The sequence below is a fragment of the Patiria miniata genome, unplaced genomic scaffold (genome assembly GCF_015706575.1).
Source record: "Patiria miniata isolate m_02_andy unplaced genomic scaffold, ASM1570657v1 HiC_scaffold_12, whole genome shotgun sequence".
NCBI classification, from domain to species: Eukaryota; Metazoa; Echinodermata; class Asteroidea; order Valvatida; family Asterinidae; genus Patiria; species Patiria miniata.
The window spans coordinates 713,756-737,432 of NW_024037050.1; the positions used below are offsets into that span (position 1 = coordinate 713,756).

The 23,677-nt window shown below is 40.4% G+C and overlaps 3 protein-coding genes across 4 annotated transcripts in view; 1 reads left to right on the forward strand and 2 right to left on the reverse strand.

The window, feature by feature from the left end:
- Positions 1–245: 245 nt before the first annotated feature.
- Positions 246–6,768, reverse strand: LOC119744425 (gamma-glutamylcyclotransferase-like). 2 transcript variants are annotated; one of them, XM_038220353.1, is made up of 3 exons: positions 6,570–6,768; positions 4,237–4,385; positions 246–3,051 (listed from the first exon to the last, which is right to left on the reverse strand). In XM_038220353.1, the coding sequence occupies exons 1-3, from the start codon at positions 6,666–6,668 to the stop codon at positions 2,778–2,780; spliced, it is 522 nt and encodes a 173-aa protein (XP_038076281.1). In that variant the 5' UTR covers positions 6,669–6,768; the 3' UTR covers positions 246–2,777. The 2 variants fall into 2 exon arrangements, with proteins under 2 accessions (XP_038076281.1, XP_038076290.1); XM_038220362.1 differs by lacking the exon at positions 6,570–6,768 and adding an exon at positions 6,313–6,449.
- Positions 6,769–13,813: 7,045 nt separating this feature from the next.
- On the reverse strand, positions 13,814–17,703 carry LOC119744495 (gamma-glutamylcyclotransferase-like). Its single transcript, XM_038220439.1, has 3 exons — positions 17,374–17,703; positions 14,348–14,496; positions 13,814–14,194 (listed from the first exon to the last, which is right to left on the reverse strand). Exons 1-3 carry the CDS (start codon positions 17,467–17,469, stop codon positions 13,918–13,920), a joined length of 522 nt encoding a protein of 173 aa, XP_038076367.1. The 5' UTR covers positions 17,470–17,703; the 3' UTR covers positions 13,814–13,917.
- A 1,307-nt stretch (positions 17,704–19,010) lies between these two features.
- LOC119744439 (tonsoku-like protein) overlaps positions 19,011–23,677 on the forward strand; it is a 28,038-nt gene continuing 23,371 nt past the window's right edge. The window contains exons 1-3 of the mRNA XM_038220371.1: positions 19,011–19,220; positions 22,134–22,229; positions 22,454–22,766. Coding sequence (XP_038076299.1) covers positions 19,190–19,220; positions 22,134–22,229; positions 22,454–22,766 — 440 coding nt within the window. The 5' untranslated portion in view covers positions 19,011–19,189. The remainder of the gene's footprint in view (positions 19,221–22,133; positions 22,230–22,453; positions 22,767–23,677) is intronic.

The window sequence follows — 23,677 nt, forward strand, 5'->3', positions numbered from 1 at the left end:
AACAGATACGGTGAAAATGTACAAACTTACACCTTCTTGAGAACAGCGTTGAAAATGTAAGAATTTAGTTACTGACATTGTACACAATTAAACTGCTTTGATGTTCGCCATCTTTTAAAAAGACTCCAAACAGAGTTCACACTTTAATACAAAGTTTCTAAAACCCAAAGTTTCCCGAACAAATTGGACTTCGGTTAATAGTTTCTGACAAACAAGGTTGTAAGTTGTTTAATGTGTTGCATTCATGGGGTGGGTGGGAGGGGTGTGGTTGAGGGTGGGGGAAATGCGCGTTCAAAATCACATCCCGACAATGTTCATTATGAACAAGCAGTTTGTAATAAAGGGTAATACGGGAACCAGGTACCCTATTGAAGTAAAACACGGGTACTCGACTACTGGTAAAGGAAACCAAAACCCCCAAATTCAAATCCTGGAATTTGCTGTTCAAACTTCAAATAAAGGTGCGCACAATATCACTACCACATTGGTGCGTCAATGCAGCAAGATACAAGTGTGTACAGTGCAGGCTAAAGAATTTGCAACTTTAAAATACACATAAATGTGAACTCTATTTTAGTTTTCCAAGTAGCTTGGTATTCATTTTGAGAATTCCCCACAAATGACATTCAAAACCCTTTTCCTTTTTTCATTGTCTACGAAGTTGCCAAGTTGGTTACGGGTACCTGATCCCATAATCTGGAACCAGTTCCTGACATCAGCAGTCGAGTTCTCAGGTACCCAGTAAGTGCACGACCTTATCTTGACCGCCTCCCCCCCCCCCCAGCTCCCAGAATGCATTGTGGCAAACAGCATCTAGCCTTGTGATGTCTCAGAGCTATTTTTTTTTTTTTACATAAACAGAAAATATACAGCTGATTCAAAAACCAGACTAGCAGTAAAAAAAATCAGGAATGACATTTGGTATTTTAAAAAAGTCTATAATTTAAATATATAGTGTATTAAATATAAAGGTATCAGATGCATCTGAAAATACAAGAAATTCAAATAGAGGTGCAATTGTAAGAGAACTTACATCCCTTATTCAGATCACCAGCAGCTGATTTTACGAAAAAGTGCTCAGTTTGAGCCATGCGTAAGGCTTTCTGCGCAATAAAATTACGCGGTATAAAATTGCGGTATCGAATCGGGATACAGGAAGAAAGTTTCCTATCCAGGTTTACTATTGGAAACCGTGTTGGAAATAAAGTAAGCACTGGGGACGAGGTTGACAAGTTGCGGACTTACGCACTATCCATTTTTTGTGAAATGTGTCATAAGTGAAATGTTTAAGGTTTCGTGAAATCGGCTGCAGGTACAATATAGGTTTATTGATGAACCTCACAACATATTCAGAATACCAACTTTCAGGCATGTAGTCGAGTCCATCACAAGTCCAGTAACAAAAGAAACAATGAATGATTAACAAAGGAATACCTTTGTCAAAGTTTGTTTGAATAGCTTGTGAGTTGAATAGCTTGCGAGTTGAATTGCGACTGGTGGACTTGTGATTGACTTATACATTCCTGCCAACTTTTTCATTCTACTTGACAAACCCATAATTAAGAAATATTTAGATACCTTTTTGGAATCAAAAATATTGCAGCGACATAGCTTTCGGTGTCATCGCGACATCTTCATCATATTTAGAATTCCAAACAGGGATGTAGTCAAGTGTGATGGCCCAAAAGGTGGTCACATGACCGGAGTATGCTGAATGAAGATGTCGCTACATCGCTGCAAATTTTTTTATTTCAAAATGTATCTAAATATTTCTTATCAACGTGATGGAATCCAATATTAATATACATGCTACAAACCCATAATTAAGTATAAAACAACAAGTCCCAGACCATAATAGATCAAAAAGCTAAATACCATTTAAAATAGTTCCAAAATTATTTCTTCAGTGTTCAAGTCATCGCTTAATGATAATGATCATATGAATTGTTAAAAAGGCAAATTTTTGTAAAAGCTTAAGTTCAAAGAGATTTCAGTGCATTAAATAAAAGTAATCCAGGAATTAAATTATAAAGTCTCTGCACCCAAAAGAAAGCATGTCTTTGCACCCAAAAGAAAGTATATACAATATTACTATAGCATTTTCATTATTATATTTTCCATTAGCTGCATTTTAGCATCTCTCACCGACTGCTACCTCAAAATTATTAAGGGAATAAATGTGTGCTTTGTAGGTTTTAATCACTCTGTTTAAGACCGCTTTGAGTCTGGGTGCTTTCGACAAGGGTAATTATCACCACCCAGACTCCAAGCGGTCTTAAACAGAGTGATAAATACCGACAAAGCACATATTTATTCCCATTCATAAATACCTTTCCGGTAAAAAAAAATCAAAACTTTTCGGTCAAAAACCCAGATTTTGTTCAACAAGTTCACTTCATGTTTTATGAAACACCCCTCTAGCTTAACAATGGAGTGTCCAGCTCTCGAATGAGATGTAAACAACTCCTTCTATGGAGATTGGGGCGCGTACTGCCTGATGTCGAGCAGAATGCACCTGGGGCGTTGCGTTGTGAATTTGGGACTATAAAATACTGACTCACTGGTAGTATTGCGCATGCCTACGTGAGGATTGTGAACGTTCAACCGATAAAACGGTAAGAGGTACTGGATTTTTTGGAGTCCAAATTTCATTTGACACTGGAAAAGTGTTTTAGACCAGCTAGCCATGTCTTTATCATCTGTTTAAGACCAGCCACCTGATGGGCTCTCGACCAATAGGAATGGGTAAACTGTTTAAAGTATTTATGAATAACAGATTAAAGCTTTACATTCCTCATGATGTCATCGAATATTGGTAAAGGCCCATCGTACCCGTTGTGCTCAATGGAGTCCAGAAATCGGCGGTATTCAACAGGCAGACCGTGCTGCAGTGCACCCGTCTGTAACACTTTGAGATAGTAGGGGGAAGGTTTAACGAAGAGGGGCTCCATGAACTGGTAGCTGATGCATTCCAAAATGGATTGGTCCGTTGCCGTGGTGACTTGGAGGGTATCCAGGCGACGGTACACACGTGTATGCACACCCTCCTGACTGTATAATTGGATATATCAAATATAAGGGAATAAATGTGTGCTTGGTCTGTATTAAACACTATGTTTAAGACTGGTTGGAGTCTGGTGGATGATAATTACATGAGCCAAAGGCTCATACCCTTTCGGTCAAAAAAATTAAAACTTTTCAGTCCAAAAGTCAAAACAAGTCCAAAATTAAAAATTTCCAACATTTTGTTCCACAATTTTACCTCATGTTTTTTTAAACGCCCCTTTAGCCATATAATGGAGTGTCAAGCTCGCGAGTAAGACGTAAACAACTCCTGCTTGCCTTCTTCACATTTCACCTCACCTCCTGTTTTAGCTGCATTTTTATATATGTGTTATGATTTTAAATCAGTTTATTGTAGAAAGAAATGTATCATCGTCCTAGTCTGGTTCCCAGACCTGACAATTATTCCTGACGCTCATGTGTAAATTGTAGGTCAGGCAGCCTCCGTGGCCAAAAATAAACATGACGACATTGATGGCCCTTTTAAAAACTCGGCTTTGTTTCCGATTTCGCTTTATCACTTATAGCTTTTAATGTTCCGATCAAATTTTTAAATAAATCTCCTCTTGCTTCATAATATCATACAGTTATGATAATACAGTTTGATATTTCTGTAAGAAAACATTGACTAATGTTGACCTGAAATCTTCAAAGTTAGGCACCCAAATAGCACTGTTAGCAGGCGGAGCCGAATGAAGACCACACCAAGTTTTGGAAAATGCCGCTAACAGGCGTAAAATTCAAAACAGTACAAAATCGTTGTACAAAATTTTCTAACTAAAAGCAATGACTATTAATTATCATCTCGTTTTTTTAAGTTTTTAATAAGCAATTAGCAGTTAATAAAACCTATATTATACTCGGAAATACTTGGGCGCTATCCGATTGTCGACGAAATGAATTCGGCAAACTTCAGAAATTTTCGGAAAAAGGAAGAATTCCTCCCGTTTTGGTCACGTGACATTATTTGTAATACAATGCATTACCGGAGGCTACCGGACCTAAGATTCATCAGGAATAGTCAGAATCTTTTGGTCTGGGAACCAGACTATCAGCGTCCCAACAATAGCTGTGACTGTTCCAACTATAGGTAGGACTGTCCCATCTATAGCTGGGGTCATTTCTATACTTGGGGCCATTGCTATAGTTCGGGCATGACATTTTCATACTCACACATCCAGACTCTTAAGGTCCGACTTCTCCAGTTTCCAGACCACACCCCAGACAGAGTCCCCCTCGGATTGCTCAATGGTCGCCGCACCACCCTTCCATCGTGTGTTATTGTTCCATTGTCCCTTGACGCAGAATTGCAGCCTGTAGTTCTGAAAAAGAAGAAAAAAATCCATTCATTGTAACCCTGCACCTTTAGGAAAGAATGTTGCAACCTGACGCTACTTCAGCGGTTATGTACAAAGTCTATGGAGAGTCAAAACATTTTCAAAGTATTTCTAACAAAAGTTGGAAATGTTTCCCAGTCCCAGATTAAAGGCATAGTCCATCATTTGTAATTTGTGCATTTTGTTCGTTTGAAGCAACAAAAGTGCTCAAGATCTACAGAAGGGTGCTGAACAACTAACCTGATGAAGTTTCAGCTCAGCTTTAGCTGTATATTTCGAGAAAAACAACATTCTAGGATATCTTGATTCAAATCAAAAGTTGTTGAAACATGTTTTGAATTGGGCCTGAATTCAGCGTCCGAGACACGTTCTCACTGAGCCGATTGCAGCTACGCGATGTCGCGCACTGATCCGACGAATTATAGCAACCGCGTTGAGCCAATGCTTGCGTGCGCTTCGATGAATAACAAAATGAACTACTAATTTGAATTTCCTATGGTGCTTCTTAAGAAGCACCGTTGGAAAGGCCTTCTTTTGTTGATTTCTTCAAAATGACAGCTTGCCAGAAAGAATAACTTCACAGGGAGTTTAGTCCCCTTACTATCTTTCAACCAAGTATGTTTTTCAACAATAATTACGCTAGTTACTTTTTGGATAGCTGCAAATGATGGCTTTAATGTCTTATCATCATTTTTGCAATGACTGACCTTCATTGAGATGATATATGAAGAAAAAAGCAGCATCAGGTTGCAACATTCTTTCCCAGCTTTATTTTTGTGTTGCGTTTTTTTGTCATCTTCATCATTGTTTCCCCCTAAATCCCGGCCCCCCCCCCACCCAAAAAAATGTAAAACCATACCCTCTCTCAATGTATTAATAAACTGTGAGTCCAAGGGAAAAAAAATTGCAACCTGACGCCACTTCCGCGATTGTGTACAAAATCTATTGAGAGTCAAGAAAAGTATTTCCAAACAAAATTGGAAATGTTTCTCAGTCATGTCTTATCATCATTTTTGCAATGACTGACCTCCACGGAGATGATATATGAAAAAAAACTAGCTTGAGTATAAACTCCAGCTAACATGCTCATCAGGAATTCACATGTAACATGTAAATTCCTAGCCCAGGTTGGACGACGTCTTCATTGCATTCGACTGACGTCCAGGGTATAAATTCTACCATCATAGCAAAAAAAATTATAACACATTTTTTTCATATTTTTACCTGACGGAGGAGGGCTGAAATTTCGCTTACATATTCCTTGGGTCCAGAATTATACCTGCGCTGGGTTTAGAAAAGGCAACTATGTCCGTGGGCAGCGTGTTTACCGTAAATAAACCGCAAGTTCTACACTTTCGTTGAAAACATTTTCAGTACGAACTCCCCGCGTGAAGACGTACATGCGCATGCATGCTGTTTGCTGCCGCTTGCTGCTGTGGCGGCAGCGTGCTAGGTGTGCATGAACGCACGCGCGTAATCTTCACACAGGGAGTTCGTACTGAAAATGTTTTCAACGAAAGCTTGGGATTGCGGTTTATTTTCGGTAAACACGCCGCCCACAGACATATTTGCCATTCCTAAACCCAGCGCAGGTACAATTCTGGACACAAGGAATATGTAAGCGAAATTTCAGCTTCCTCCGGCAGGTAAAAATATGCAAAAAATGTGTTATAGTTTTTTTCGCTATGGCAGGAGAGATTCATACCCTGGACTCCATTGCGTGTACACAACGGAGTCCAACCTCAGGAATTCACATGTAACATGTGAATTCCTGATGTTGAGCATGTTAGCAGGTTAGCTGGAGTGAGTCAAGCTAAAGAAAAACGTGGCGTCAGGTTGCAACATTCTTTCCTGACCGAGCCTTTTTCCAGTCCAAAATGTTCTCTCGAATTCTATAGCGTTTACACGTAACTATGCAAGAAGACGGCGTCAAAATTGCTTCGTCATTGCATTCCTCCATGGTCATTATGGCATTACAAATATCAACACAGCCTGACAGTCACTGCCCGACACTGAGCGTTTCACTAGGGCCTACAGTTGCATTCATGACTCAGTGACTGAACAAAATATGCTCACATTTAACTTGGCTGCAGCTACAAAAACCGCGTTTGACTAGGGCCTACAGTTGCATTCATGACTCAGCTCAGTGACTGAACAAAATATGCTCACATTTAACTTGGCTGCAGCTACAAAAACCGCAGACGGATTGTTCACATGAAGCCTCTCACGGAGTAGATTACTTCCGTATGCAAAGTATAGAAATGACATTTTCTAAATAAAATAAAAAAATGTTGTTCAGCAATTCAATGTGTTCAGCAGCACCCGTCATTCCCGTGTCGTCTGCAGATATTACGCGGCGCTAGCGCTTAACCCTTAAAGCTATAGTCCATCATTTAATTTGTGCATTTTGTTCGTTTGAAGCAACAAAAGAGTTCAAAATCTAATAAAGGATACTAAGCAACTAACCTGATAAAGTTTCAGCTAAGCTTCAGCTGTACATTCCGAGAAAAACAGCATTCTAAGATCTCAATTTCAAATCAAAAGTAACTGAATCATGTTTTGAATTGCAGCTATACGCGACGTCGCGCACTGATCCGACGAATTATAACAACCGCGCGCGCGTGTGCGTCGTTTCAATACTTGCGCGCGCTGCGCTGAATAATTAACAAAACGAACTACTAATTTAAATTTTCCTACGGTGCTTCTTAAGAATCACCGTTAGAAATGCCTTCTTTCGTTGATTACTTCAAAATGACAGCTTCCCAGAAAGAATAATTTCACAGGGAGTTTAGTTCCCTTACTATCTTTCAACTAAAGTTTGTTTTTCAACAATAATTACGCCAGTTACTTTTCGGATGGCTGCAAATGATGGACTACAGCTAGCTTTAACCAATATATTTTTGACACAGACCGGTCGAAAGAGGGCGCTATTCCTTATCTACAATCACTCGACTCGGCGGATGATCGGAGCCATGATAAAGTTTCATTTCAAGTTTAGTAGTTACTGTTTTTCCTCATGTACATGAAGGCGTGAAGGGAATAAAGGGTGATTGAATCGGATTTTTAGAAGTTATGTCTTTCGCTAATTTTAGTCTTTAAAATATTATTACTAGTGTTTTAATTTTGTTTTTATATAAGAAAAATCAGGTTAACGACATAGGATCATTTGTATTCATAACCAAAAAATAACCTAGCGAATTATGGCAAAAAAAAGCTTATTTAAGTTATATGGATTAAAGAGTAAAGGTACTAAACGTGGTCCGTCTGACTTGCTGTCATTTAGAAGAAATCAAGAAATGTAGGTGATATTGAATGGTGAAGGTGATGATGAAATCCTATCATATCTCTATACCTAGCTCATAAGTAACTCTCAGTGAAAAGAAAAATGAATCAAAGTCAGTCAGTAAGAGGAGGGAGGAGTCGAGTGCCCCCTACCCCCACCACCAACACCGTGACGCCAACCTCGTTCCCATGGGCACGAGATCTTGCTACGCCATGTTGTTTCCCATCATGCCTTGCGCGATCTCAACCCCTGGAATTGTGTAATTTAAATGTGTCAAAATATGGCACATTATAATTAGGCTGCAGTTTATCCGTTTTACGTGTCGACGCCATCTTTAAAATGCTGAAAGTTGTGTTTTTAAAGAATCAATGCTTTTCAAACATTAGGTTTGGACGTTGCGTTATTTAGCAAAGATTTTTTATTAAATGCACGTACCCCTTTCGTCCCTTTACAACCGCAGAAACAGGGGGGTTTTTTTAGCGAAAAACGAGGCTGCCATAATCCATATCGTACAGGCATCGCGCAGGTTTGAATATTCGCACGTGACGTGACGTGCAAAGCACGCGAGCGCATTATGTGCGCGCCCAGCGTGCAATCTTCGAAAGGCCCGCGCAGTACGCACTGAATTTAGCCAGTCAGCTTCGTTTACGTGAATATCACGACCAGGGGTTAGTGAAGGAACGCGCACGCGCCCATGGAGTCGAGGCTGCCGTCACGCACACCCACTCTTTATTTAAAGCTATAGTCCATGATCATTTGCAGCCGTAAGTGGACTAAAATCCCTGTGAAATTAATCTTTCTAGCAAGCTATCATGTTGAAGTAATCAACGAAAGAAGGCCTTTCCAACGGTGCGTCTTAAGACACACCGTAGGAAAATTTAATTTAGTAGTTCGTTTTGTTATTCGGCGTAGCGCGCGCAAGCATTGGCACGACGCACAGGCGCCCTCGGTTGCTATAATTCGTCGGATCAGTGCGCGACATCGCGTATAGCTGCAATTCAAAACAATTCAAAACATGATTCAGCAACTTTTAATTTGAAATTGAGGTCCTAGAATGCTGTTTTTCTCGGAATATACAGCTGAAGCTGAGCTGAAACTTCATCAGGTTAGTTTTTCAGTATCCTTCATTAGATTTTGAGCACTTTTGTTGCTTCAAACGAACAAAATGCACAAATTACAAATGATGGACTATATCTTTAATATACTCCTGAGGAAATGCTTTGTGTTTCCCTTTGTCCCTGTAATGTAAACCTTTGATCTCCCATAGACTAAGCGCATGAAGCGCAAATAAAGAAATCTCGCAAAAGTCTTCATTTTTCAACCGGCGATTTGGACCAACAATATAAAAGTCTCCTGCACGTGTTTCATATGAAAATGAAGCGTAGTATACTATCCTCTATCTTTTGAATCTTGCCATTTCTTTCGGCCTTGAATCGAATGTACACCTAAAAACTATCGGCCCTCACTTTTAATGCTATAAAGTATCATATTTGTTTGACACGTAGTAACAACACTTTATTTTTGTCAAAAGCAGTTATATTTGGTATCAAAATAATGCACAAGATTTCAACTTTTCACTAACCTAGCCATCTTGGCCAAACAGTGCATGTATCCAGGTACTTTTCGTGTTTTTATGTAGTCTCGAATACAGTCTCGTAAAATCTCGCGTAGGCTTTTGGGCCTTGCGAGCATGACCTCGGGACAAGAAACTGAGGTCAAACAGGGCTCTGTGCGTGACTCGGCCACTGACTGAAGTTTCATCAAATTAAAGGACCCACTTTCTGTTTGCAAACTTTTTTAAGAAGAGAAAAATTATTTATATTCCCCTCATTTGGAAGCTTTGAGTGGCAGCATTACAACTGCGATATGTTTTAGCTGAAACCGTCTACCTTATTATTTTGAATATTGTTTTAAGAACCGATTCATGTTTTGTTGTTGCTCCATCCATTCCGTGAAAACCACCAATATCCCCAACGGCCCACCCGCTTCCTTTTTTGAGACTGTATCAAATTTGTATTCCTTTTTTTTTTTATAATTTCAGGCATAACATTTTTCAAAAGATGTTTCAGAAGTTCAGATGCTCCACCAGATAGACGCACTTGCTTGAAAACATGTTACCCTCGGCTGAGATAAGAGTTCACAAAATTATTCTGATCTGGGGTTTATCATACCAATCGGTGTTTATGTAGCTAATACATAACATTCGATCTTAAATTTAAAACTTGAGTTGGTCATTTCATGTTCGACAAAACTGTAACGAAGATATTTTGGCATCCCGATGAGAAATAATCTGGAATAAATCTGGAATATAACATGACAGAAGTATCATCTAGCATCTAGCAACTAGCAAGCACTCATCAAAGTGGCCGAGTTGGGGCGGGTCTTGTTCTTGACACGGGTATATCCTAACGGATAGGTAGTGTGAGATCCTTTTCCGAGTGCAGTGTTCGTGGGTCGTGTTCCCGCCGTTCGAGCGTGAGAACAATGAAAATACTCCGTCAAGAACAGCCAGCCCGCCCGAACTCGGACGGCCATTCATTGCGTGAGAAAAGGTTTCTGACTATGTCAATAGAGGGCGCTGTTTCTTTTTTTTCTTTTTTCTCATGTAGAATTTTCGGCGTTTTTATCCCAGATTTGCTCATTCTCAAACAAACTGTGGATCGGGGAACAAAGTTCTTTCGATATGGTACACCATAATCTACATGTCTGTGAAGTCTTATAAAATTCGGCCAACCACGCGTGTCGAGCGAAAAAAGGCCTCGTCCCACGGACTGTACTATCAGTTGTGTGTCTGTCCTGGTCTGTCCTCGAGGGTTTTATGTAGTAAAGCACAGCACACACGCACCCAAACAAACGTGTGTTCACCGTCGATCGTGGACGTCCTATTGTCCCTCTTGTGTTTGTACTCTTACCTTTTTAGGAAGACTCCCATAGGTTTTGTACACGACCTCAATCGCGGACGTATGCTGGGAATCGTGGACGATATTGTTCTCTTTTGTTGGTATTTTTCGTCCACGGTGTGAAAAGATGAATACGTACACACCCATGTTATCCTATACGTTATAATTATGAGGACCCCTTGTTCCCTTCTTTTGTTCCTATTGTTTGTACTATTAACTTTTTAATCTCCCATAAGGTTTGTACACGACTACCTCCCGAGGACATGGTTGAGGTCTTCGGGATTATTATTGTTATCGCAAATCCCCCATGATCAGGGTGACCGTAAGGTCATGGAAAAATTCTGCTAAATGCACCTCAAAATCTGTCAGATTTATTAAAAATCTGCAAAATTCCCCAGAATTACTCGAAATACAGTACAAACACTTAAATCACATGTAGATTTGTAGTATTGCCTTAATTATTATAAACAATCTATAGTCACATAAAGATGTTATGCAATTATTGCGTAAATTTCAGGCAAAATGCGGCTGCGTCACGACAAAGTTCGGTTCCCAGTGAACCTCAGTACCTAGAGTCTCTAGGACCTAGACCAACCAACCTGTCCCATTATGCAAGGGTTTGTTTGAAAAGATTGAAGGTTTTTTTTCCAAGTTACCATTTTTTTTTTAATTTGCTATGGTTTTCTGTCAACCATTTTTGCAGAATTCTGCCAGAAATCTGCCAAAATAATCCATTCTGTCAAATTTTCTGTCAAACTCGTTTTTTTAACAAAAAATCTGTCAAAGTTAGCTGAAAATTGGCTAAAACGGTCACCCTGCCCATGATTGTCCGATCTTAAGTTCTCAGATCAGTCGTAAACGGAGGATAACAAGATCATACACACACATTTGCAATAACTGATCGATCGAGGTGCCTCCCACAAAACAGCAATTATCCCCCCCCCCCAAAAAAAAATGTGTAATGCTAGCAGTACCGTTCAGATGAATGGCTAATATTAATACATTGTAATAATAATAAAAACTTATAAAGCGCTGGTATCTAGGAAAACCTATTCACTGTGCTGGTGTCCGAGACAATTAATGATAAGCTTGAATGGAGAGGTAAGTTTGAGACAAGATTTGAAAGAGTCAGCGTCAGGTTGTGATCTCATGGCTATTGGCAGACTGTTCCATAGGCGAGGGGCAGTGACATGAAAACGTCTCATGTGTCCATAAGTCTTCAACCTTGAAGATGGAGCCACAAGCAAGTGCGCATCACTAGAGCGTAGTTGGCGTACAGGCTTGTATGGCGATATAAGTTGTTGCATGATGGGGTGCTGTTCCGTTGATAGACTGGTAGGTGATGAGGAGTTTGAATATTATGCGTTGCTCAACAGGAAGCCAGTGTAATCCCCTTTCCCCTGCAGATTTGTGATACAGTGTATTTGAAAAAAGAGATAAGAAAAAGAGAAAAGAGCGCCCTCCGGCGTCAAATACCCCCCCCCCTGGCCCTTACGAATTTGCAGCTGTCGGCTGGACGGCCCCAAAAATTTGGTAAAGGATCCACCCTTGGTGCCCCCCCCCCCCCATCCCCATGTCTGTAAAGATCGTTTGCACTGCAGCAATCGTCGATGTGTACAAAACACGCCTCTAAGATGGCTGCTGAATGGAATCGGTCCTTGTGTCGGCACTGCGTGCCATCCCAGTGGCTTAACGCTTGGCTGTAACTTTGCTATATTAAGGGAATAAAATGTGTGCTCCGGAAGGTTTTTATCACTCTGTTTAAGACCACTTAGAGTCTGGGTGCTGATAATTACCCGAGCCGGAGGCGAGGGTAATTATCAGCACCCAGACTCTAAGTGGTCTTAAACAGAGTGATAAATACCGACGGAGCACGTATTTATTCCCATTCATAAATACCTTTTCGGTAAAAAAAATTCATATAATTCGTTCAAAACATCCCGATTTTGTTCAACAAATTCACTTTATGCTTTTTGAAACATCACTCTTGCAAAATAATGGAGTGTTCAGCTGGCGAGTAAGATGTAAACAACCCTTTTATGGAGATTGACGCGCGCATATCATGTTCTGCACGATGTCGCGCAGAACGCACCTGGCGAGTTGCATTTTGAATTTAGAACTATAAAATTCTGACTCCCTGGTAGTGTTGCGCATGCCTACGTGAGGATTGTGAACGTTCAACCAATGAAACGATAAGAGGCACTGGATTTTTAGGAGTCCACATTTTATTGTGACACTGGAAAAGTGTTTAAGACCAGGGGCCAATTTCACGGCGCTGCTAAGCACAAAAATTTGCTTAGCACAAAAAAAGTCTGGTTTATAAAAGCAGGTTACCAGCCAAAACTCCATGTGATTTTCATGCTAAGCAAACAACAGCTGAATTGACCGCTTGCAGACGCGATCGATAATTGACGCGCTAAGGTGAGCGACGCCATGTTCTGGGACAAAATGTGCGTGGATAGATATACGTCTGTCCCACAACATGGCGTCGCGCGCCTTCGCGCGTCGGTTATCGAACGCGTCTGCAAGCGGTCTATACTGATCACGAGCAATATACATCACGTAGAGTTTTGGCTGGTTACCTGCTTTTATAAGCCAGACTATTTTTGTGCTAAGAAAATTTTTGTGCTAAGCAGCGCCGTGAAATTGGGCCCTGCAGCTAGCCATGTCTTTATCATCCGTTTAAGACCGGCCACGTGACGGGCTCTCGACCAATAGGAATGCGTAAACTGTCTTAGGTATTTATGAATTATACTTAAAGCTATAGTCCATCATTTGTAATTAGTGCATTTTGTTCGTTTGAAGCAACAAAAGTGTTCAAAATCTAATGAAGGATACTGAACAGCTTACTTGATGAAGTTTCAGCTCAGCTTCAACTTTATATTCCGAGAAAAACAGCATTCTAGGACCTCAATTTCAAATCAAAAGTTGCTTAATCATGTTTCGAATTGTTTTGAATTGCAGCTATACGCGATGTCGCGCACTGATCCGACGAATAATAGCAACCGCGCGCGCCTGTGCATCGTTCCAATGCTTGTGCGCGCTGCGCCGAATAACAAAACGAATTACTAATTTAAATTTTCCTACGGTGCTTCTTAAGATGCACCGTTGGAAAGGCCTTCTTTCGTTGATTTCTTCAAAATGAGAGCTTGCCAGAAAGAATAATTTCACAGGGAGTTTAGTCCCCTTACTATCTTTCAACCAGTATGTTTTTCAACAATAATTACGCCAGTTACTTTTTGGATAGCTGCAAATGATGGACTCGGGCTTTAACTCATAATTACTGAGTTTTTCTGTATGTTATAATACGCAAATAAGGATTACTGAGTCATAACTAGTGAACGTTTTTCATAATCTCGTCGAACAATGGCAGCGGCCCGTCGTAGCCGTTGTGCTCCACGTCGGCCAGGGATTTCTGGTAGTCATCCGGTAGACATTTCTGCCTAGCTCCCGCAAGGATAACCTTCAGGTAGTGTGGCGAGGGTTTCTTTCCGAAGATCGGATCCACCATTTGCAGCGTGAAGCACCGCAGATCTTCTGGGACTGGTCCTGGGGACGTGATAGTGACGGGGTCCAAGCGACGGTAGAACCCTTTGTTAACGGTCTCTTGCCTGACATGGAGAGGAAATAATAGACCGACTCCCTTGAGTCAAATGCAATGGAATGTTGAACTCTTTACTTCTTTTAGTATCAAACCTCTTTTGGTTAAAGCTTAGTTGATTAAAGCTATACATGTGTATAGATCACAATTTTTAAAATCTTACTCATAGAGCAGCGGAAGATCAGCTTTGTTGATTTTGAGGACCACGCCCCATACAGAGTCCCCTTTTGATTGGTCAATAGTTGCCATGGCGCCCTTCCATGTCAACTCTGCCGGCCACTTGGGATGCTCAGCGAAACGTAACCTGTAATTCTTGAAGAGAGTATACGTAGAACGACCAGCAGCATTTTTAGAGTCTACAGAATAACAAATCCCTCAAACTCTTTCAATTAATGAGCGACTTTTGAAGCGCTTGGTGGTAGCACACATACATTTTTGGTCGTTTACGTAATTTTGACCATGCGCACATTAGCTTAACGCATTAATTGCAAACAATATTGAAAAGGACCAATGGGGCCGGCCGTGTCCGTTGGTTTCTTACAGAAATATCAAACTGTATGATAATGAACCAAGTGATTTTTTTTAACATTTGATCGGCTCTTAATGATGATGAAGCCAAACCGGAAATGAAGCCGAGCTTTGAGAAAGTGCTATGATAATCATGTTTGTTTTAAGCCGTGCGTGGCGGCTGCCCAACCACAACCTCGATCGTTCCACGGGCTTACCTTATTTCCATCCTCGTTTAATGAAATGATTTAGAAAGGATCAGCAGGCTAAGTCCGAATTATTGGCTATGGCTGTAGCCACTTCCCATAGACTCATTGTGTAGTAGTTAAGTTTCAAGCCGAAGCCAATAATTCGGAGACGGCCTAATCTTTTGGTGTGGGAACCCATGGAGGAATATCTCCCGACAAAAAAAATAATTCGACGGTGACCGTTTTTTTTAGCCGGCCCATTTTTGAAAGACACTTAATAAATGAATTAAAAGTAATCACTGTAAAAATGGTGTTTAGGATTTAAACACATTTCTAAACACTAATTCTGTACCCACTTTTTCCACACGTTTAGCACCATGACATGTTTAAATAAGGGAATAAATGTGTGCTCCGGAGGTTTTTATCACTCGTTTAATACCGCTTAGAGTCTGGGTGCTGATAATTACCCGAGCTGGAGGCGAGGGTAATTATCAGCACCCAGACTCTAAGTGGTATTAAACAGAGTGATAAATACCGACCGAGCACATATTTATTCCCATTCATAAATACCTTATCCGTAAAAAAATATCAAATAATTCGTTCAAAAAATCCCGATTTTGTTCAACAAGTTCACTTCATGCTTTTTGAAACATCCCTCTAGCAAAATAATGGAGTGTTCAGCTGGCGAGTAAGATGTAAACAACCCTTTTATGGAGATTGACGCGCGCGTAACATGTTCTGCGCGATGTCACGCAGAACGCACCTGGGGCGTTGCGTTTTGAATTTAGAACTATAAAATTCTGACTCGCTTGTAGTGTTGCGCTTGCCTACGTGAGGATTGTGAACGTTCAACCAATGAAACGGTAAGAGGCACTGGATTTTTAGGAGTCCACATTTTATTGTGACACTGGAAAAGTGTTTAAGACCAGCTAGCCATGTCTTTATCATCCGTTTAATACCGGCCACGTGACGGGCTCTCGACCAATAGGAATAGCTAAACTGTCTGAGGTATTTATGAATGTCCTTTTTCTGTGACACGCATTATCCGTTTGACATGTACAATGAATGTATAGCATTTAAACACCTTCCTAAGCGCATTTAGATATACAATCCTAAGCACATGTTCAAAACGTAAACACGTTTAGTTTCACAACATTAAAAAGTGGTAAACGTTTAGAATTGAAACACATTCCAAAACGTATTAAACTATAAACACGTTTCTGATGTGTTTAAATGCTAAACACTGTTTTTACAGTGTAATGTTACCAAAATAATGTAGTTTGTCAAAAGCGAACAATACAAGCAAATTGAAGCCAAATACAATTTTATTTTAAAAGAGGGTGCGCTTCACAAATAGTGGTCACCGCCGTAACCTGCCTAATTGAAGGAAACATTTACTGAAAACCTGCCTAACTATTGGAAAACAAAAATACATAGTGGGCCAAAATTTCTTTCTTTTTTGGTCATGTCCTAAATACGCTTCCGTAAGAAATACTTTTATTGATTTGAAATTTATGATGATAGGTTATGCAAAACCTCAAGTCACATCTAACTGGACTTGAAATGTACATGTCCACGGCGACACGATAGGCCTAATATGATCATATAGGGCTTTCACTTTTTACCAGTATCCTAAACCGGTCATAATTGGACTCCTATGAAATCTGGTCTTTTGGTTTTAATATATCTTCACGTAGGCATGCGCATATACAATGAGTCCAAATTTCACACATACCGAACCCTATACGGAACGGTAATGGCGATTAGTACCCAGCCTGTTGTTGATGTACCCTATGCGTGGCGCGACCCCTAACGTTGCGCACTTTGAATTTCGCAGAAAGTGACATTTCATCAAGTTCTAAACACTCTCGTTCATAAATCACGAGTTTATCTACCCATTACAAAGTCAAAAGAAACATTTATTTCGGCGTGATTTTTCGATGTTATTTCTAAGTGCACAGTGAACCCTTTGAAAATGTCCCCCCCCCCCCCCCCACAAAAAAGAAATAAGAAAATAATTTTCTGACAAACTTCTAGTTGGGTATGTAAGTAGAGATAATAATAGTTTATCAGAATTTATCAACTTTACAGAAATTCTTAAATGTTATCTTGGAATTTTCCGAGATTTCTTCAAGTGCGCCACGTTAGGCCAAAAAAAAAAAGTCTCCGGTTTCTGGTATGGAGCTTGCCCAAAAAGTGGTGCGGCGACGCGGCTGTTTTTTTTGCTTCAAATGTCGGTTGATGACTGCAAATGGTGCCCGACTAAACTTAGTGCAAATATTATGGGAGACCAGAGAGGCTACATAAAGCTTATTCTCGATCATAACCCCATCTAAAAACACGTTAAAATTGTGCAGCAGCAGGATTCCCGTCAAACTAGTGAGTTTGGCGGTTTTGAGACATCATCTTTTTCATTTTGCCGACGCGCATGGCTACGGCGACGCGCGCGCATACCAGAAACCGGAGACTTTTTTTTTGGCCTTAGGAAACTTACTGCCAGCTTGCCAATCGTGACGAATGCCAGTGATATATTATTCATGAGCAATCGTTCCCTCAACATGTTGCTTGCATACGTGAAATACAGACTCATCTTGGCTTGCTTTCGGTTGTTTCCGTCCGTCTGCGTCAGCTCGATAGCTCATAGAAAATCATAAATGTTTCGATAAATAATTAATTTAGTCCTCACAGAAACGTAAACGTGAACTGCAAGATTAGATGGCGACCAAAGTGCAATGTGATCACAACAACTGAAATTCAGCACTCGAAGTGATAATGATCCTGATTAACCTTTGCACGTTTATATTTTCCTATTCCAGGGTTCTGGAAGCACGCCACCATGCAGGTCACAGGCTCTATTGTTCAGTACAATACGCATCAACGGCGGTAGAAACTTTCTGAAAGTGGATGCATATGGGCATCCACAGTACGTGTAAGCTGGGTGTTAAAATTGTCAGGATTGTTTAAATGTTTCTAGGTAAAAAAAAAAACGAAATACAAAAAGAAGCGGGTACCCGGCATTTTCGATGGAGTATTGAGTACCCCTGTACTAGAATGTTCCTTAATTGTTCCCACTCTTAATAAATTTTCAACTATTCGTCCTCCCCCCCCCAAAAAAAAATAATAACCCGACCGCCCCCTTTTTTTTGGGGGGGGGGGGACGTCTGACCCTCTTAAAAAGTTCTTATCGGGCACAAACATGTCTCCATTGTCCTTCGGACCCATAATTTTACGGGGGCGGGGACAAGTATATATAGTCCGCTTTGCAGCGCCAACAGATATATGTCAATCCGAACATTATCGATACAGGTTGTGGGGTAGTCTATGTAATAGACCATGGACAAAGTATAACGGGTGATCTCAGGCTAGTTGTGGGGTGGGAACCAGCAAAATGACAACTGTCGGAAGGCAAAAAAAGATGTAAAGTAATGACTCAATAATTAAGTAAGATTTGAGGCTTTGCATGGTGGAGATACTAAATAATGAAAGGTTTGCGGAAACACCATGTGCGAATAATTTCTCAACTAAGAGAATGGTTCTGAAAAGAACCAGATGTATAAACTCGACGTTCCCGTCAGTATGCTCTGACCGTCTTCAGGAGAGTCTTCCTGAAGACGGTCAGAGCATACTGACCGGAACGTCGAGTTTATACCTCTGGTTCTTTTCAGAACCATTCTCTTAGTTGAGAAATGACTCAATAATTATTAAAGTCATGTCTCTTTCAAAAGTGATCGATGTCTCTTTCAAAAGTGATTAACTTTTGTATTAAAAAAAAACTATTTTGGAAAAGGAATCTGATTTTCGGGATGAAACTCCAAAAGAGGACGTGAGCTAAATATGCAAGTAAAAGTGCAAATTCTTCTTCTCAACAATTAAAGCCGATCCCTGAATTTAGCAACCTGGTTTAGCTGCTGTTGATATGCCAACATCTATCTGGTATTGTGCACGGAACAATCATTTTAAACAGAAGAATAATCTAATCTTCCTACACTTTGAAAATAATAAGTTACTGAAAAAACGTTTGGCTGTTTCAACGTGTTATTCACAAGGGTATTCACGAGCTAATAGCTATTTTAATAACAAAGAATTTGTGTTCACTTAAGTTTGGGCTATGTGAGGACAGCCCCTCTGGAAAAAGAACAGCATTTCCAACCGCGGGAATTTCAAGATGGCGACTCACTTGTCTGCTGTGGTTTCGTGCTTAGACGTCGAAGAACGAAACCCATTTTGAGTAAAAATTGACGTCATGATTGTTGCAAGTTTCTTTTAAAAGTTGGACTTTTCCACACCAATTATTTTGGTTTCGTTAGAAAATGAATTCTAGTGACAACAAGGAGTTCAGAAGTGAGTTTTATTTGTCGTAATGTCATTTTGGCATGTTTGGCGACCGAAAGCCAGAAAGCGTAAAGTGTTCAGGTGTTGAATGATGTAGGCCCTATGTAAGTTAAATCATGGAGCTAGAGGGCGCTAGTCAATAGCCATGATAATGTCATTTCACTCTAACTCTGTATAACCAAAAGGGGAATATTACGACCTGACATCCCAGGAATGTTATGTTTTGGATTGTTTACTTACCCTATAGCCTTGAAAGGTAGACCCGTGGCCGTGAACGTTGCGTTGTAATACAACGCCACGCGCCTCCCTCGGGTAAATACAAGCGAAATCATTCTTTTGATCCGCTACATAGGCCTATAACCATGTATAATTTTTCCATAGGTGAATCACTTGTTACGCTTCCTGTGAATTTACGCGAGTATTGGATCTGTCATTGCCAAGAAATTTGATGTAACGTACGGCACAAGTTTGTCACAACGAACGTTTTCAAAATGATCAGAAAATCAAAGACAGGCGACACTCTGGTACCCCGAGTTCCGCATGCGTAAAATGGTAGAAGTCCCACCAGTGGGTATCCGACTAACTGCTTACATGGCAGGATGACCGTAACACCATGTTAAAATTCTGCTAAATCACCTGTTCCATTGTGCAAGGGTATGTTTCAGGGATCTTTAAAAAAATGAAGGTTTTTCAAACCAAATGTGCCATATTTTCTATAATCTTTTTTCATTTTCCTTGATCTACATAATTCTGCCGATAAAAAAATGTTCTGCTAGATTTTCTGTACAACTCATCTTTGTATGCAAATATTCTGTCAAATGTAGCCGAAATTTGGCTAGAATGGTCACTCGATCACAGTCACTGCGGATAACAATAGAGTGTTTTTACTATAGATTGAAGTGTGGCTATGTATATATAGCCACGTTCACGGGTCTAGTTGAAAGGTAGCCCCATAAATGTAGACTTCCTCCGTAAATAAAGGCCACACATAGAACACGTACCCGAACATGGATAGCATGGATAGCCTATGTAGAACTTTGTCAAATTTTGATTTTCACGTTAAGGCTTTGTTTGTAATTTATTTTTGCTTTAGAAGTATACTCACCCTCGTAGGATATTAAAAAGTGCTGCCTTTTTGTATGTCTATTTTGCGTGTAATTTCCTGTTGAAATTTTGATACACAATTAATTGTGTTCAAACGAATCTTGAAATTACACAAAAAAATGGACATCTGAAAAAGGCAGCACTTTTTTAGCAAAAATAAACTACAAACAAATCCTTAATGTGAAAATCAAAATTTGACAAATTCTACATAGGCTATCCATGTTCGGGTACGTGTTCCATGTGTGGCCTTTATTTACGGAGGTAGTCTACATTTATGGGGCTACCTTTCAACTATTGTCAAAATTTGACAAAGTTCTACATGTTCGGGTACATGTTCCAAGTGTGGCCTTTATTTACGGAGGTAATCCAGTAAATTGGCCACATTTATGGGGCTAGTTGAAAGGAAGCTAATTTTTGGGGAGGAAATGTGGGAAAAATGTTGCAATGCAATTGTGCAACCTGACGCCACTTCCGCGATTGTGTACAAAGTCTATGGAGAGTGAAGTATTTCCTAACAAAATTGGAAATGTTCTCAGTCCCAGATTCATGTCTTAATAATCATTTTTGCAATGAACACCTTCATTGAGATGATGGAAATATGAAGAAAAAAGTGGCTTCGGGTTGCAACGTTTTTTCCAAAATTACTGCTCACCAATTTAGTAGGTACGCAAACAAATGGGACATTGTATTGGTAGGAATTTGCCGCAACATTTTGATTTAGTTCCTTGCAACAAGATCAACCTAAAGCCGGACTCGGGTCAGGAAGGTAATGCTCAGGTAACAAAACTGAGAAATTGTGAAATTCTCATGGAATAAGCGGCATCTCGACACAAAATAATTGCAACCATAATCATGTCACCCACGATGCGACGATGATTCCATGGCATAGACAGTCGCCTGACTTCTTCAACAATAGCGGTTAAAAAGCATTGGTAGGGTAAAATAAATAAAAAATGTGTTGAGCATCCCCGCCCGCGTCCTGTTTGGAGGCCCTCTCCCTTTTTATTCCTTTTTTTTTTTTTTTTAAATGAAAAATTATAAATTTTCAACAGTGACGTCATTTTGGCCTCTTATCTGTCCATCTTGCACATATAAAGCTGGTATGTTATTTCCCGAGTCCAATGGCGGCCATTTATAAAAAAATATGGTGGCCATCTTGAAAAATAGCCCGGTCGGACGGCCATTTTGGAGGGGGGGGGGGGAAAGGGCCTCCCGCTTCCTTTTTTTCAAAAAGGCTGGATGCTAAACATATTTTTGTTTTATTTGGCCTAACAATCAAACAACCTTCCACAACCACATCTATGCAATCAGCTGTTTTGTCGCATGCTGATTTGCTACACAATGAAGTAAGATGATCTTGATGCACACAGGACTTCACACAGGTCGACTGCCATGACTGTGATTGATTCCCCCCTGTCGGGAACACGTTGCATAAGTTGACATTTTTCTACTCTTGTGACTCTTGATTTTTTTTTAGCACTGACAGATGCCGATCGTCTTAATATCATCGCAGTTACACACGGGTTACAAAAATTTGGCGACTAATTTGTTCCCAACAGTCGTAGCTCAGGCGCAGCTTGATCCTGTACAGTCCATTGTTGACTGTTCTGTATCGTCCTGAAAGCAGCTTTAAAGCAACAAAAATAATAACTAGTATCAAATTGGTCATAGGATCAAGCCGTGCCTGAGCTACGACCGTCGGGAACAAATTAGTCGCCCAATTACTGTATGTTTAGAAAGCCCCTCCAGGCGTTTTCATACAGTTAAATTTCTGAAGGTTCTGGAGGTTCATAAGGGGATTTCTTGCTCTTTTGACAGGACTCCAGAAGGCCAAACTAAAGGCCCAAGCTAGTGGGAAACTGAAAGAGGAGGCAGAACTCTGCAATGTCTTGGGAGAACTTCTGTCCCGATATGGTAGGTTGTATTGTGTAAGCCCTAGTTATAGCAATATAGTCAGAATGAAGTGTGAAGCCTACTTATAATCCCTCGTACCCATCAGCTTGACATGTTCACTTGTTCATGTCGCCACCTCACCCAGTTTGAGGCGAGGCAAGGCAAAGTCTCATATCTTCTATCAGACACTATTTTTGACTATGAAGGTGTTTTATGAATTTCTTAAATTATGAATTATTCATTAGGTGAATACGAGGAAGCCATCAAAGAGCACCAACAGGAACTGCGGCTCTCGGATTCCCTGCAGGATGTCATCGGCGCGGCCGTCGCCAACCGCAAAATCGGTGAATGCTACAGCCAGCTCGGCCACTTCAAGAAAGCCCTCCGCCATCAAGGGCGCCACCTAGAGTTGGCTCGCGCCGTGGAGAGCCATGTGGAGGAACAGCGAGCGCGGGCGACTATCGGACGGACATTCCTGTTCCAGGGGGAGAGCATGAGACAGGATAATCCCGATGAGGCCGTCCACGCATTGCAGAAAGCCCGAGATTCATTCCTCAAGTATGGGCCTTAGCAGAAAGGCTTTGTATAGAATGTAGAATGATACAAGAAATCTGTATGTAAATGATATGTTTTGTAGGTCCCAGAGGGCCAACCTAGTGTCCTCTTTGGACCTGACTGTCCGAAAGACTGACTGACTGACTGACTCCCCGACTCCCCCAAGTTCTTTCTCCCCGACTGAGTGACTGACAGACTATCACTTTTGACTTAGTTGTTGGCGAGTGAAGAGTCGTGCCTTGTGATTTTTTTTAGGATTATCCTGCAATGGTCTAAATCCGACCCATTGTGTGCACCAGATGCATGAAAAGACTTCCAGTGAATAGCCTTTTTGAATGGATAGAAGTTTTGTGTGGCCCAGGACCAGCTTTGTCTAGTCTTGTTTTGAATCTCATGGTGTCCACAACAATACCCATAACCAATAACCAATAGGCTCATAACCAAAATGCAAAAACATGAACCTATTACCCCAGTCTTACAACAATTACATTGGTTACCAGTGAAGTCCAGAATCATTTTCAAACTTTTAGTTCTCACATATTAAATCATAAATGGACTGGCCCCAGATTATCTCCATGAATTAATAACTGAATACCGCCCCTCATGAAATCTTCACTCCAGCTCTCAACATCATCTAACTCCACGTACAATTCATACCAAATCTTATGGCCAACGGACATTCCATTATGCAGCACCAGAAGAATGGAATAAATTACCTTACCAAATAAAGATCAGCCCATCCTTGGAAAATTTCAAATCACAACTTAAGACACACTTGTTTAATGCTTTCAGAAGCGCATAGAGACCTTTTTTGTGTATATTGCGCAATATAAGAATTGTTTATTATTATTATTACCCTTTATTGTTTTGATTCATTGTTCATTTCTGAAAAAAATATGGTAATGAAATAAGAA